Source organism: Sinocyclocheilus anshuiensis, unplaced genomic scaffold, assembly GCF_001515605.1.
Source record: "Sinocyclocheilus anshuiensis isolate Anshui unplaced genomic scaffold, SAMN03320099.WGS_v1.1 scaffold179, whole genome shotgun sequence".
NCBI lineage: Eukaryota > Metazoa > Chordata > Actinopteri > Cypriniformes > Cyprinidae > Sinocyclocheilus > Sinocyclocheilus anshuiensis.
In genome coordinates, this window is record NW_015549577.1 from 301,777 (window position 1) to 317,925 (window position 16,149).

A 16,149-nucleotide genomic window follows, 5' to 3' on the forward strand; every position below is an offset into this window, starting at 1 on the left:
CAGTTACTTAACATTTTTCTGAAATTGATATATATATATATATTATTATTAGTATTATTATTTTTCAATGTATTTATTATTTTTCAATTATTTTTCAAATACACTACCATTCAGAAGTGGGGGGTCGGTTAAGTTTTTTTTTTTTTTTTTTTTTGGCATCTGAATTCTGAAATTATTTCAATAAACTTGTTTTATTTCTTCACAGATGTCCCTGGCCCTGTGGGTCTGCCCTTCTCTGGTGAGAATCTCACCAATGACTCTTGTAAGTTGACATGGTACTCTCCTGAAGATGACGGTGGCTCAGCTATCACCAACTATATAATTGAGAAAAGAGAAGCTGACCGCAGAGGCTGGACTTCAGTGACATATACTGTCACAAGACACAATGCTGTTGTCCAGGGTCTTATTGATGGCAAGGGTTACTTCTTCAGAATTGCGGCTGAAAATATTATTGGGCTGGGTCCGTTCACTGAGACCTCAGCTCCTGTCGTCATCAAGGATCCACTTTGTAAGTCTTGTTTATTTGTATCAGTATTTTTTTATTTTTAAGTGTCATTACTTTTAATTGCTTGTAAAATGTCTCACACATTTAAACTTCTTCAGCTATACCTGAGCGCCCAGAGGATCTTGAGGTGACAGCCATCACAAATGATTCAATCAGTGTCACATGGAGACCTCCAAAGTATGATGGAGGTTCAGACATTACAAGCTATGTTCTTGAGGTTCGTCTTATCGGACAGGACAACTTCAGCCGTATTGCCATAGAGGACAAACTTATGGAACGTAAATTCACACACGTGGGTCTTAAGGAAGGTTCTTCTTACGAATTCCGAGTTAGTGCTGTGAATCAAATCGGTCAAGGCAAACCATCATTCAGCACCAAACCAGTTACATGCAAAAAAGAGTTTGGTAAGTAACCAAGTACTTGCACTGAAGTGATTTGTTCTATAATTTTCTTTTTATTGACCATTTTTTATTTATTGTATACTGTACTCTTTACTAGAACCACCAAACCTTGATCTTGAGTTCCGTGACAAGCTTGTTGTTCGTGTTGGGGAAACTTGCACTCTTCAAAGTGGGTACTCAGGAAAACCAGCACCAACTATTAAATGGTTCAAAAATGATGAGGAGCTTCAGGCAAATGAAGAAATTGCTCTCACCAGCACAAAGAATAAATTGTGCTTGACTATTGCAAAGGCAAAACGTGATCACAGTGGAAAATACACTGTTGTTCTGGAGAACTCCATTGGCTCATGCAAGGGCATATGTAATGTTATTGTTGTCGGTATGCTAATCTTTACTTTTGTCAAGCATATTCTTTTCTTATCTTGCTATTATTTTTGCAAACTGAATTGTGAATCATATGTATAATTACTTTTTCAGACCGTCCACAACCTCCAGAGGGTCCTGTTATCTTTGACGAGATCTACAGGAATTATATGCTCATTTCCTGGAAGCCCCCACTGGATGATGGTGGAGCTGCTATTTCTAACTATATTGTTGAAAAGAGAGACACCAACAGGGATCTATGGATGCCTGTTACAGAATCTTGTACAAGGGCATCATGCAGAGTTCCAAAACTGATTGAGGGAAGAGAGTACATCATTAGAATCTGTGCTCAGAATATTCATGGCATTAGTGATCCATTGCTATCTGCTGAGACAAAAGCAAAGGATGTTTTCAGTAAGTAACAGTTTCTGCAATGTAATATAATAGTCGCTAAATAATTTTAACAAGAATCATTTAATTTATGATCAAGAGTCTTACTCATGTTCTCACATTTCTATCACTTGCAGAGGTTCCAGATGCTCCACAGGCACCTGTGGTAAAAGAAATCTATAAAGATACAGCGCTTATTTCTTGGCTTCAGCCAACTGATGGTGGAAAACCAATCACAAGCTACATTGTTGAAAAGAAGGAGACCAAGGCCAACATGTGGTCTAGAGCTGGAAAAGACCGCATTTACCCTAACACAGAATTCTGGGTTCCTGATCTTCTCAAGGGATGTGAATATGAATTCCGTGTCATGGCAGAGAATGTGATTGGTGTTGGTGACCCCAGCCTATCATCAAAGCCCATCTATGCCAAAGATCCTATTGGTATGTGTCTAAGGATGTTTTCAATGAAAAATTGACAGTTTTTGCTGAGTTAAAATATTAACCTCCTATTTACTTACATTTCTTGTCACAGTGATTCCAAGCCCACCTGTACTTCCAGTAGCAATTGACAAGACAAAAGATTCTGTCACTCTTTCTTGGCAACCACCAAAAGACTGTGGCAGAGGCAAAATTTTTGGCTATCTCATTGAGTATCAGAAAGCTGGTGATGAGGAATGGCTTCAAGTTAATCAAACACCTGACTCTTGCCAGGGCACTACATTCAAGGTTATCAACCTTGAGGATGGTGCACTTTACAGATTCAGAGTGAAGGCAGTGAATGCTGCTGGTGAATCAGATCCTGCATATGTCCCAGAGCCCGTTCGAGCACAAGACAGACTTGGTAATTTTGGATATGCATACTTGGATATGTATGACTTTACTTTGCTAATTATGCTTATTACGCTTGTTATTGCATTTAACCAAATATGTGTGAAAATATTAAATGTTTTATTTTTGTCTATTGTCTATAGAGCCCCCAGAACTTCAACTGGATTTGGGCATGCCTCGTGAGATCAAAGCAATGGCTGGAACCCATATTAATATTATTGCTGGAATCAAGGGAATACCTTTCCCCAAAGTCACATGGAAGAAAAATGAGGCAGATGTTCCAACAAGAGCAGAGATTGAAACATCTGGAACAGCAACCAAACTAGAGATGCGTTATTGCACCCGTGCAGATTGTGGAGATTACACACTTACTGTTGAAAATCCAGCTGGATCAAAGACAGCCACATGCACCGTGCTTGTTCTTGGTATATATTTCAAAGACTATGTTAAATTAAAAATTGTACAATTTTAAATCATTTATAAGAAGCAGAACATACAAATAAATTAAATGAAAATTAAATACTGTTCTTATTAGGCAACATGTTAAGTTGTTGTTTTACTTGTTTGTTTTCATAGACAAGCCTGGACCAGTTCAGCATCTCAGAGTATCTGATGTCAGATATGATTCTGCCCAGCTATCTTGGAAAGACCCAGAAGATAATGGTGGTACACGCATCACTAACTTTGTTGTTGAGAAAAAGGATGCAGCATCTGCACAATGGGTGCCAATCTGCTCATCTTCCAAAAAACGTAGCATGTTGGCCAAATATTTGATTGAGGGAACGTCATACATGTTCCGTGTGGCGGCTGAAAATCAGTTTGGAAGAAGTGAATATGTTGAAACACCAAAAGCTATTAAAGCAATGAATCCACTGTGTAAGTATGGCCTGTGAAATTACTCCACTTTTAGGCCTATTTAATGTTTATTTTCAAAGCAATAACTAAAAAGTATAATATATAAAAATAAAGCAAAAAAAAAAACTAAACACTTGTTATTGCAATTTCAGTCCCACCTGGTCCACCTAAAGACCTGCATCATGTAGATGCTGACAAAACTGAGGTGTGGCTCCAGTGGAATTGGCCTGATCGTACAGGAGGAAGTGACATCACAGGGTTCTTGGTTGAGTACCAAGAAGAAGGTGAAAGGGATTGGGTAGTTTTTAAGACTGTCAGCATTCCTGAGTGCCATGTGACTGGACTGGAAGAAGGAAAGACCTACAGGTTCCGTGTTAAGACAGAGAATGCAGTTGGTTTAAGTAGACCAGACACCACTGTGCCAGTACTTTGCCAGGAAAAACTAGGTTAGATTAAAATTTTAACATTCTCTATGATTACCTCAAGAAATGATGTTTTCAATTTGTATTATTAAACTTTTTTCTTCTACTGTCTTTGTAGTGCCGCCAATTGTTGAGGTGGATGTGAAGTTGATAGAGGGAATCATTGTGAAAGCTGGAAGCACTATAAGATTGCCTGCCATTATGAGAGGCCTTCCGGTTCCCACTGCCAAATGGGTCATTGATGGAGAGGAAATAAAGAGTGAAGGCAATATCAAAATTGACACTGACAACTTCTCCACTGTTCTGAGCATTGCTGACTGCACAAGACATCACACTGGAATCTATATTCTCACAGTGTCTAACTCAGCAGGAAGTAAGACTGTTTCTCTGAATGTCACAGTGCTTGATGTGCCAGCTGCCCCAATAGGTCCTGTAAATATCCTTGAAGTGACTCCTGACTCCATGGTCATTGAATGGCGTCCTCCCAAAGATGATGGTGGAAGCCCTGTCATGAACTATATTGTTGAGAAGAGGGAATCGAATAAGGAAACTTGGGGAGGAGTAAGTTCTGGCAGCACTTCCACAACACTCAAAATTTCTCGTCTGCAGCAAGGAGTTGAGTATGTTTTGAGAATTCGTGCTGAAAATAAAATGGGAATTGGCGCAGCTCTTGAAAGTGCTCCAACTGTAGCCCAGCACCAGTTTGAGCCCCCTGGCCATCCTGGAAAACCAGTTGCATCTGATATTTCTGAAGATGCTCTCACACTTGGATGGACAATGCCTCTGTTTGATGGTGGTAGTCCGATCAGTGGTTATATTATTGAACGAAGACATAAAGGGGGAAAATGGATTAGAGTGAATAAAACACCTTGCAAGGACCTTAGATACAGAGTACTTGGGCTTTTTGAAGATAATGAATATGAATTCAGAGTATTTGCTGAAAATATTGCTGGCTTTAGTGGACCTTCACCTATTTCAGATCCTGCCAAACCTTGCAGACCAATTACTGTTCCAGGACCTCCAGTGAACCCTAAGGTAAAGGACTACAGTTGCACATATGCTGACTTAGTCTGGATCAGACCCACACGAAATGGAGGCAGTCCAGTCTTAGGATATATTGTTGAATACCAGAAGGCAGGTGCTGAGTGGGAGAAAGTAAATAAGGATGATCTAATTAAACAGTGTGCTTATAGAGTTAAGGGACTGGCAGAGGGCACAGAATACAGGTTCCGTGTTAAAGCCGTCAACATGATTGGAGAAGGTGAGACCAGGGAAATCCCAGAGTCAGTTATTGCTAAGGATATTGTCATTCCTCCGGAAATTGAGGTGGATGCCACATGCCGTGACCGTTTGACTGTTCGTGTTGGGCATAACATTAATGTTGTAGCATATGTAAAAGCACGACCTGATCCAGAAATCACTTGGAGCAAAGGTGAAAGTGTTTTTGAAAAGGACAAGCGCACCACTCTGACAAACAACTTCCCAGTAGTGCAAATGCGTATCAAGGAAGCAACCAGAGCAGATCATGGAAAGTATACACTAAAAGCTGTAAATGAAGCTGGAGAGGCCTCGGCTACTATTACAGTAAATGTTCTGGATAGACCTGGGCACTGCCAAAATCTTAAGTTGACCTATGTAACTAAAAACTCTTGCATGGTGTCCTGGGATGCACCAGAGGATAATGGAGGCACTGAGATAACAAATTACATTGTGGAATGTCGGGAGCCAAGTATACGAGCCTGGTCAATGATCTCATCTGACTGCACAAATCGCATGGTAAAGGCTAAGCTCATGGAAAATCATGAATATTTATTCCGTGTATCTGCCGAGAACAAGTGTGGTCCTGGGCCAGCAACAGAAACCAAAACTCCCATCCTTGCAATCGACCCACTTCAGAAGCCAGGTGAGCCAGAGAACTTCCACGTCAGTGATATTGGTAAAAACTTAGTTTTCCTTAAATGGAGAAAACCAGATTATGATGGTGGCAGTCCTAACCTGGGCTACTATTTGGAGAAAAAAGCAAAGGATGCTGAAGAGTGGGAGAAGGTACATGAAGGAGTCCTGAAAGAGACATTCTTCATGGTAGACAAATGTGTTGAGAACCACACATATCAATTTAGAGTCCAGTCAACAAATGATGGAGGAGAAAGTGCCTGGGTTAGGACATCTGATATTCTTGTCAAAGAAGAAGTTCAGAAACCAGTTCTTGACTTGAAATTTGTTGGTACTGTTGTGGTCAAAGCTGGTGAATCAGTTAGACTTGAAGCTGGACTTAGAGGAAAACCACAGCCTGAGGTTACATGGGTTAAGGAAAAGACTACAGGCGATAACCCAAGGATCAGCATTGACACTGGACATGATTACTCCAAATTCCTCCTTACTAAAACCAAGCGTAGTGATACTGGAAAATATGTGGTCACTGCTACAAACTCAGCAGGATCATTCACAGCATATGCCAATGTTACAGTTTTGGATATACCAGGACCTGTCAGAGATATGAAGGTTTCTGGCATTTCCACAGACAAGTGCAGAGTTGTATGGGATCCTCCAGAGGATGACGGTGGTTGTGAGGTGGACAGCTATATTATAGAGAAATGTGAGACGAGAAGAATGGTTTGGTCCACTTACTCTGCCTCTGTTATCACCAATTACTGTAATGTAACACGTCTTGTTGAAGGAAATGAGTACATATTCAGGGTAAGAGCAGAAAATAAGATGGGAACTGGACCACCAATGGAGAGCAAGCCTATTACTGCTAAGACACAATACAACAGGCCTGGTCCACCTGATGCACCTGAGGTAACAAAAATTGGTAAAGATGAGATGACTGTGGTATGGGCTCCTCCTGAAAACGATGGTGGAAAGTCTATCACTGGTTACATTCTGGAGAGAAAAGAAAAGCGGGCTGTTCGGTGGGTCCCTGTCACAAAGAGCCCTATCTCTGAGAGGCGTATGAAGGTCACCAATCTGATCCCTAACCACGAATATCAATTCCGTGTCAAAGCAGAAAATGAAGTAGGATTGGGAGAACCAAGCAAACCATCCAGACCCATCACTGCAAAAGATCCAATTGGTGTGTATAGTCTGTATTATCTGTTATAATATCTGTATAATCTGTTCATTCAAGTTTGTGTATTTTTTCTTATTGATGCGTTTATTTGTTTTAAACTAAACTGGCATTGTATGTGCAATTTAGAGCCCCCTGGTCCTCCTGGCAGCCTTAAAGTAGTTGACAGCACAAAGACATCCATTACACTTAGCTGGGCGAAGCCTGTGTATGATGGTGGTGCTCCAATTATTGGATATCTGGTTGAAATGAGGGATAAGGTGCAAATGGAAGGTGAACAAGAGAGAGATCCAGAGGAAGGCTGGAAGAAATGTAATACTGCTGGACAGCTTGTCATAACTGAATTTACAATGATTAACTTGGATGAGAGACAGGAATATGAATTCCGGGTGTCTGCTCAAAACCAAGTTGGCATGGGCCGTCCTGCAAACCTCAAGGATGCTGTATCACCAAAGGAGATCCATGGTAAGCATTTGTTTTAAAGTGTCATGTTTTAAAGTGTTATGATTGCCCTTGAAATTCAGTAAACTTATTATTTTTATTTTTCACAACAGAAACTCCAGAGATTGATCTTGATGCTAGTCTAAGAAAAGGCCTTAGCGTAAGAGCAGGATGTCCTATCAGACTTTTTGCAACAATTAGAGGAAGACCAGCACCTAAAGTGACTTGGAAGCGCATGGGTGTTGACAATGTCATTAGGAAGGGCCATGTGGATCAGATTGATACAATGACCTTCCTTGTGATTCCTGAGTGCTCACGCGAAGACTCTGGCAAATATTCTTTGACTCTTTCTAACCTCTCTGGAGAAAAGGCTGTGTTTGTTCGTGTTAAAGTCTTAGGTAAACTTACATTTGTATAAAATGCATTTTAAAATTGAAATAATCATTGCATTTACCTACTACCAAGTACTGTCAGTAAACCAGTTCCTGAAATTTGTCAACAGATACTCCTGGTCCCGTTGGTGGACTGGAGGCAACTGACATTACCAAGACAACCTGCCAGCTTGCATGGTTGCCTCCAGAAAATGATGGTGGTAGCCCAATCTTAAACTATGTTGTTGAGAAGCGTGAGGTTGATAGGAAGACATGGACAAATTGCACAAGTGACTTGAAAAAAACAAGCTTCAAAGTCACGACTCTGACACCAGGAATAGAATACTACTTCCGGGTCATGGCAGTTAACAAGTATGGCATTGGGTTGCCTCAAGACTCACCAAAATCCTACCTCGCTACAGACCCCATGAGTAAGTCCACCTTACACGGTATAATTTATATTATATTATATTAGTATTTTAAAAATGTGTATTAAAATAATGTGTCTCTTTTTACCTTTCAAAGGTGAGCCTGATCCTCCGAAGAAGATGGATATATTAGAAATTACTAAAAACAGTGCAACTCTAGGGTGGCTGAAGCCACTTAGAGATGGTGGATCTAAGATTAATGGCTACATTGTTGAATACCAGCAGGATGGTCAACCTGAGGACAATTGGACATTATACTCTGTTGTGAAAGACTTGACAATTGTTGTAGCTGGACTGAAAGAAAACACTAAGTACAGATTCAGGGTTGCAGCAAGAAACGCAATAGGATGCAGTTTGGCAAGAGAAGCTGAGGGCATATTTGAGGTCAAAGAACAGCTGAGTATGTATACAAAGATGTTGTGCTCTCCCATTATTAATGTATTTTTATTCATGCTGTATTTTTTATGAATCACACTCTGAATCTTTTACCTCTTTCATAGTGGCACCAAAGATCATCATGTCTGATGTGGTTACAGCAAGAGCAGGATCTAAACTTATAGTTGAGGCTCTTGTGTCTGGGAAGCCTGCTCCAGTCACAAAATGGAAAAGGGGAAATGATGACATAGTTACATCTGATCGTCTCTTCATACAAAAAACCCCAACCACAAATTCACTTTTGATCAAAGATGTCACAAGGAAGGATAGTGGTTATTACAGTCTGTCTGCTGAAAACAGCACTGCAAAGGTCAACCAGATCCTCCGAATAATTATTATGGGTGAGTTTGTATTATTATTGTTATTGTTGTCGTTGTCGTTGTTATTGTTATTATATTTTGACTTATAATGACTTGTTTGTTTGTTTTTAGACATCCCTGGTCCTCCACAGGGTCCTCTACAAGTTCTTGAGTTTGACATGGATTCCTGCACACTTGCATGGGATTCACCTGCTGAAGATGGTGGCAGCAACATCACAAACTACATTGTTGAGAAGTGTGATGTGAGCAGAGGTGACTGGGTCACAGTGGCATCTTGCACCAAGACCAGCTGCAGAGTTGGAAAGCTCACACCTGGCAAAGAGTATGGCTTCCGTGTCCGTGCTGAAAACCGTTTTGGCATTTCAGAACCAATTTACTCTGAGAAAATGATTGCTAGACATCCATTTGGTAAGTCTCATATATCAACACATTTGAACACTGACACACAAAGGGATTAGGCTTTATTTACTTTAATACATATATTACAATTTCAGATCCACCCAGTGAGCCAAGGAACTGTTGTGTCAACAAAATTAACAAGGAATCTGTTGTGTTGTCATGGGAGAGACCAGTGAACGATGGTGGCAGTCCCATCACTGGATATTGCATTGAGCGCAAAGAAAGAAATAGCCTCCTGTGGGTCAAGGCAAATGAGGTCCTTGTTCGCTCAACTGAATATACATGCTCTGGCCTCATTGATGGTCTGGAGTACACATTCAGAGTGTCTGCTGTCAACAAGGCGGGACAAGGCAAACCAAGCAAGCAGACAGATTTTATCACTGCAAGAAGTCCAGTTGGTATGTGTTGGGGGGGAAACCTGCTGCTCTCCCTTATAAAAATTGAAATCAAAACACTACAAGTTTGATTTATATTCTTTTTCAGATCCACCTGGAAAACCCCAAGTTCTTGATGTGACCAGAAATTCTGTCTCTCTTGTCTGGAGCCGTCCAAAACATGATGGTGGAAGTAAACTCATTGGTTATGACGTTGAATCTCTGAAGCTTCCAGGTGACAAATGGGTGCGAGTTAACACAAGCAGTCAAAATATACCAAAGGAAGAGTACATTGTTCCTGGACTTGAGGAGGGAGCCCAATACAAGTTCAGAATAATTGCAAAGACAGCAATTAATGTCAGTCTGCCCTCAGAGGAATCTGATGCTATCCCAATTATTGCAGAGCATGGTAAGTCTTATGATCTACCAATAATGTAATTATTTACTAACTGATGGACTTTATATAGTTAATTTGATGTCTCTCTTTGTATTATTTCAGTTCCACCTAGAGTTGAGATTAGTCTTGAAATGAAGAACTTAATTGTTGTCAAAGCCGGAGCAAATGTCTGCATGGAGGCTGAAGTTTTTGGCAAACCATTGCCAAAGGTCACTTGGAAGAAAGATGGTGTTCCTTTGAAATTGGCTGAAGGTATGAAAATGACTCAGAAGGTTCATCGCTTCTGCATGGAACTGTTCTCTGTGACAAGAAAGGAATCTGGAGAGTACACCATTACTGCTGAGAACCCAAGTGGCACAAAGTCTGGCAACATTAAATTGAAGGTTCTAGGTAAGTTAACATTAAAAATATGCCAAAAAGGACTGACCATGTATTACCCTTCAGACATTTAAGAAAGTGTATTTGTTTTGTGAGACATGCTTAATTTTGTTTCTGCAGACAAACCTGGACCCCCAGCATCAGTGAAGATAAGCCATGTGTTTGCCGACCGTGTGAAACTGAAGTGGGAGCCACCTCTTGCCGATGGTGGTTCTGAAATCACAAATTACATTGTTGACAAACGAGAAACAAGCAGAGCTAACTGGGCACAAGTTACTGCTAACATCAATGGTCAGATAACAGACTGTTCTGTGGAGAAACTGATTGAAGGCCATGAATATGAGTTCCGCATCAGTGCTGAGAACAAGTATGGTGTTGGAGACCCAATTGTGACTAACTCTGTGATTGCCAAGAATCCATTTGGTAACATTTTATTCTTTCTCATGCATTTATATATTATAGCGATTGACCGATAAGTGATCAGTACATATAATCTAATGTTAAAAGTTTCACACAGGTAGATTTTTTTAAAGCTTTGGCTGCATAGAGTGGCTTTTACATACATTATGTAATATTATATGTTAATTTGTTTGGAAAGACCACTGTTTCCTGTGAGATGAACAATAATGTTTTTTTTTGTGTGTGTGTGCTATTGTTTAATGACCCACCAGATGTCACTGTTTATTGCTATACCTAGTAGAAAAACCTAAATATCATTTAAAAATGTCAGTCCATTTATCGTTTGATCTCTATTCATGTATATACATATTGTTTTGAAATTGCATATTCCTTAAACAAATTAATTTGATTAAAAAAAACATTTTCAAAATGTAGATGTCCCAGGACCATGTGAACCTCCAGTTATTACCAATATCACCAGGGATCACATGACTGTTAGTTGGAAGGCCCCTGCTGATGATGGCAAGGCCACCATTCTTGGATATATGGTTGAGAAACGTGAAACTCAAGACCTCAATTGGGCTAAAGTGAATAGAAGACCAGTTATTGACAGGACAATTAAAGCTGGAGGCCTCACAGAGGGATCGGAGTATGAATTCAGAGTCATTGCACTCAATAAAGCTGGTCTTGGCAAACCAAGTGATCCATCAGCTGGTGTTCTTGCAGTAGACCCAGTGTGTAAGTACTAACAATACTGTATTTAATGTCCATTAACAATTAAACTTGGCCAAAAAAAAGAAAAGAAAGAAAGAAAGGTTTGTGCATTTAGACCCTGCATTTCTGTGTTTTATTTATAGATCCTCCTGGACCACCTGCTTTTCCAAAGGTTGTTGACTCTACACACAGTTCAATCAGTTTGTCCTGGACCAAACCCGCCTATGATGGTGGATGTGAAATTCTGGGCTATCTTGTTGAGTTCAAAAGAGCAGATGCAGAAGACTGGCTGAAGTGCAATGTGCCAAAGAATCTCCAAGTAACAAAATTTAATGTTACTGGTCTTATGGATAACACTGAGTACCAGTTCCGTGTTACTGCTGTAAACAAGATTGGATTTGGTGAGCCAAGTGAAGTTCCTGGAAAACATATGGCAAAGGATATCCTAAGTAAGTATATCTGAATTTTGATTTCAAGTATCTGTAGATTACTGTACATTATTCTCATCGTGATTTTCTTTTAGTTGCCCCTGAGGCTGAACTTGATGCAGATCTCAGAAAAGTACTAGTTTTACGTGCTGGAGTCACAATGAGAATTTATGTACCTCTGAGAGGGCGTCCTGCTCCAAAGGCAACATGGACTAAGGTCAATGCAAACTTGAAAGAAAGACAAGGTCTTATGATCAAGACAACTGAATGGGATACCTTCCTTTATTGTGAGAATATCAACAGATATGATGCTGGCAAATATGTCTTAACTCTAGAAAACAGTAGTGGTACCAAGTCATATACCATTGTTGTCAAAGTACTAGGTAAGATTTTTTTCTTTCTCTTAACAAATTTCCATTTGAGGTTTATTATTTACTGTATCTAACTGCAGTCTGCAAATGTACACAGACACACCTGGACCCCCAGTCAATCTGATTGTTAAGGAGACCTCGAAGGACCATGCATCTATTACTTGGGATGCTCCATTAATTGATGGTGGTAGTCCCGTTAAGAGCTATGTTGTTGAAAAACGTCTGGCTGAGAGAAAGGCTTGGACCTGTGTTGCTCCTGAATGTCCCAAGACATCTTACAGGATTACTAATCTCGAAGCTGGTAAAGCTTACTGCTTCAGAGTTTCAGCTGAAAATATATATGGTATCGGTGAGGGTTGTGAAACAGCTGGACCAGTCAAAGCCTCAGGTGAGACTTCTTTGATAATGTTGCAGTTTAGTTTACATTTTTAATGTTAATATGTTGATTATGCTAAATTCTAATATTGATGTCAATTGCAGAGCAACCTGGACCAGTTACAGATTTTAAACCTTCAGAGATCAACAAGAATTCTTGCACTCTTGGCTGGAAGAAACCAATCAGTGATGGTGGAAGCCATATTGTTGCATATGTTCTCGAGATCTGTGAAGGGGAAGACAAATGGAAGCTGCTAATGAAGTCTAAGCTCACCCAGTACACAATAACTGACCTTGAAGAAGGAAAGGAGTACTTCTTTAGAGTCAAAGCCATTAATGAAGCAGCTGAAGGACCATCATCTGAGCTCACTGTCTTGGCTAAAGATCAAATAGGTATTCATATAGTATACCTCAGGGTTTTTTAACGTCAAAGACAGTGAGACCTAATGCACAGATCCAATATATTGATACACATCCAATTTTAACTCTTTACATTAACTGTTATATAACCAACTGTGTTTATGTGAATGGTCAGACATTTTGACACATCAATTTGTGTATTTGACTGTTCAAGCACAATGGGTCATGCACTGAAATGGATGCCCATATGCTGATGCCTAATTCAGTTCTCTTACGATATTGTGCTTTTAATAACTGATTTCATTTAATGACTGAATGTCCCACACTTTGAAAACCCCTGGTCTACCTAGTAATTGCATTTGTTTCTTAGTGGTTATGCAACGATGTCCATTAACATATTTGTGTTTTACTTGTCTTTTTACAGTCCTTCCAGACTTTAATCTTAAAGGTTTGCCAGACTCTACCTATGTGGCAAAGGAAGGAAGCACTGTTCGTCTTAATATCCCTATTTTTGGTATCCCAGCTCCTGCAGTCACATGGAAAAAGGGTGATGTTACTTTATCAGACAGTGGCAGGATCTCAGGTGAATCAACGGCAACAAACACGGTCTTGCTGGTTCGTGATTGCAATAGAGGTGATGCTGGCAATTTCACTGTTATTTTGAGAAACAGTGCTGGAACAAAGGAATCAGCTATTGACATTAAAGTTGTTGGAAAGCCTGGAAACTGCACCGGTCCCATCAAATTTGATGAAATCACAGCTGAAGCGATTACTGTAGAATGGGGTCCACCCAAAGATGATGGTGGATCAGAAGTTACCAACTATATTTTGGAGAAGAGGCATTCTACTGCCAACAAGTGGGTCACAGTTGCTTCTGCAATTCAAAAGAACTCTATGAGAGTTACAAGACTTCATGACGGAACAGAATACATTTTCAGAGTTTGTGCTGAAAATAAATATGGATTTGGAGAGTTCCTCAAATCTGATCCAGTGGTTGCTAAACATCCATTCAGTGAGTATTTAAAGAAATCCCAAATACATATTTTTATTTTATGAAATATGATATTTAAAAACATTTATTCACAACAAATACACACTTTTCCCCACACCAGATGCACCAGGGGCTCCAGCACCACCTGAGGTTGTGAGCATTCGTCATGAGTCTGCTATCCTAACATGGTCTGATCCAAAAGATAGTGGAGGCTCACCCATCACAGGTAAAATATTTCTTAACAACATTTATTTTTTATTTATATGTTTATTTGCAGTTTGTAACAACTAAACCTTTTTACTACTAATATTGCTTATAGGATATTACTTGGAATTTAAAGATAGAAATAGCCTGATGTGGAAGAGAGCCAACAAGACACCTTTGAGAGTGAAAGAATGCAGAGTAACCAGTTTGGTTGAAGGACTGGAATATGAATTTAGGGTCATAGCTATGAATGTGGCTGGACTTGGAAAGCCAAGCAAAACAACTGAATCACTTGTTGCTCTTGATCCAATTGGTGAGTCAAAGTGTGCTTTCTTTCAGCTTTTTAAGATGTGCCGTTCATCAGGAAGAGATTGCAAAAATATTTTTTGTATATATTATTATCTCTTTCTATAGATCCACCTGGTAAACCTGATGTGATCAGTGTCACAAGAAACAGTGTAACACTAATTTGGGCTGCACCCAAGTATGATGGTGGCCACAGACTAACTGGCTATATTGTCGAGAAATTAGAGCATCCTGGAAAGACCTGGATGAAGGCCAACCATGTGAATGTCCAAAGCTGTGCATACACTGTAACAGACCTACAGGAAGGCTGTACTTATGAATTCAGAATAAGGGCTAAAAATGCAGCTGGAGCTATCAGTGCTCCCTCAGAGACAACTGAGCCTCTTGTCTGCAAAGATGAATATGGTAAGCTGTATTGTCAAGTTTTAACAACTTTGCTTAACCAAACCCTCAGTAACCATAACAATGTTTATAATCATCACCTGACTTTCTACAGAACCACCAACTATCACAATTGACCCTGAAATGAAGGATGGAGTGACTGTGAGGGCTGGAGAAACAATTGTCGTAACAGCATCAAGCATTCTTGGCAAACCACCTCCTACAGCTGTGTGGTCTAAGGGTGGAAGAGAATTCAAGACCTCAGATATTGTCCAAATTACAAGCACTCCCACATCTTCAACACTGTCAATCAAGTATGCCAGCCGAAAGAACACTGGGGAGTACACTATTACTGCAAGTAATCCATTTGGTATTAAAGAAGAAAAAGTCAAAGTGAAAATCCTGGATGTGCCTGGACCTCCAGGTCCTATTGAAGCCAGCAGTGTCTCTGCTGAAAAATGCACTTTGACATGGTTGCCACCAGAAGAAGATGGTGGCTGCACTATCAAATCATATACATTAGAAAAGAGAGAAACCAGCCGCCTTCTCTGGACAAAGCTTGCTGAAGATGTTATGGATTGCCGCTATGTTGCCAGCAAGCTGATAAAGGGAAATGAATACATATTCCGTGTTTCAGCAGTCAATCAGTATGGTATTGGTGATGCAACACAGTCTGGACCAGTTAAAATGGTTGATAGTTTTGGTAAGCTTAACTTCATATTTTACAACATAATCGGGGTTTTTTTTGTCGTCTCTGACACACAGACACACTCACATAAATATATATAAATAAATAAAGTTTTTTTTCTTTAACTTCTTAACTCTTTTTTGCAGGACCTCCTGGGCCACCATCAAAACCAGAAATTGATAATGTCAGTAAAAATGCTGTAACAATTTCCTGGAAGAGACCAATTGTAGATGGAGGAAGTGACATTAGAGGCTATAGTGTTGAGAGAAAAGAGAGAAGAGGAATGAGATGGGTCAGAGCCTCAAAAAAGACCATTTCTGATCTACGTTATAAGGTCTCAGGCCTGTCAGAGGGAATTGAATATGAATTCCGTGTAACTGCAGAGAATAAGGCTGGTTTTGGCGAGCCCAGTGAGCCATCACAACCTGTAATGACAAAGGATATTTCATGTAAGTTGACCAAAAAATATTTTTAAATTCCAGATATTGTTTTCTGGATATTATATATTCTGATAAAAAGTTCCCAAATAACTTTTTATCATTATCATTTTATTCTTTTT

The 16,149-nt window shown here is 39.8% G+C and overlaps 1 protein-coding gene across 1 annotated transcript in view; it reads left to right on the plus strand.

Moving 5' to 3' along the window:
• Window positions 1-16,149, plus strand: part of ttn.2 (titin, tandem duplicate 2) — a 170,151-nt gene that overhangs the window by 111,979 nt on the left and 42,023 nt on the right. The window contains exons 172-202 of the mRNA XM_016445616.1: window positions 206-508; window positions 604-909; window positions 1,004-1,285; window positions 1,384-1,683; window positions 1,797-2,099; window positions 2,191-2,499; window positions 2,630-2,911; window positions 3,063-3,362; window positions 3,494-3,787; window positions 3,882-6,836; window positions 6,960-7,295; window positions 7,385-7,669; window positions 7,774-8,073; window positions 8,168-8,470; window positions 8,571-8,846; window positions 8,937-9,233; window positions 9,320-9,622; window positions 9,708-10,007; window positions 10,098-10,385; window positions 10,494-10,796; window positions 11,208-11,510; window positions 11,630-11,935; window positions 12,010-12,297; window positions 12,383-12,673; window positions 12,766-13,053; window positions 13,445-14,032; window positions 14,133-14,237; window positions 14,331-14,528; window positions 14,630-14,926; window positions 15,018-15,605; window positions 15,737-16,039. Coding sequence (XP_016301102.1) covers window positions 206-508; window positions 604-909; window positions 1,004-1,285; window positions 1,384-1,683; window positions 1,797-2,099; window positions 2,191-2,499; window positions 2,630-2,911; window positions 3,063-3,362; window positions 3,494-3,787; window positions 3,882-6,836; window positions 6,960-7,295; window positions 7,385-7,669; window positions 7,774-8,073; window positions 8,168-8,470; window positions 8,571-8,846; window positions 8,937-9,233; window positions 9,320-9,622; window positions 9,708-10,007; window positions 10,098-10,385; window positions 10,494-10,796; window positions 11,208-11,510; window positions 11,630-11,935; window positions 12,010-12,297; window positions 12,383-12,673; window positions 12,766-13,053; window positions 13,445-14,032; window positions 14,133-14,237; window positions 14,331-14,528; window positions 14,630-14,926; window positions 15,018-15,605; window positions 15,737-16,039 — 12,180 coding nt within the window. The remainder of the gene's footprint in view (window positions 1-205; window positions 509-603; window positions 910-1,003; window positions 1,286-1,383; window positions 1,684-1,796; window positions 2,100-2,190; window positions 2,500-2,629; window positions 2,912-3,062; window positions 3,363-3,493; window positions 3,788-3,881; window positions 6,837-6,959; window positions 7,296-7,384; window positions 7,670-7,773; window positions 8,074-8,167; window positions 8,471-8,570; window positions 8,847-8,936; window positions 9,234-9,319; window positions 9,623-9,707; window positions 10,008-10,097; window positions 10,386-10,493; window positions 10,797-11,207; window positions 11,511-11,629; window positions 11,936-12,009; window positions 12,298-12,382; window positions 12,674-12,765; window positions 13,054-13,444; window positions 14,033-14,132; window positions 14,238-14,330; window positions 14,529-14,629; window positions 14,927-15,017; window positions 15,606-15,736; window positions 16,040-16,149) is intronic.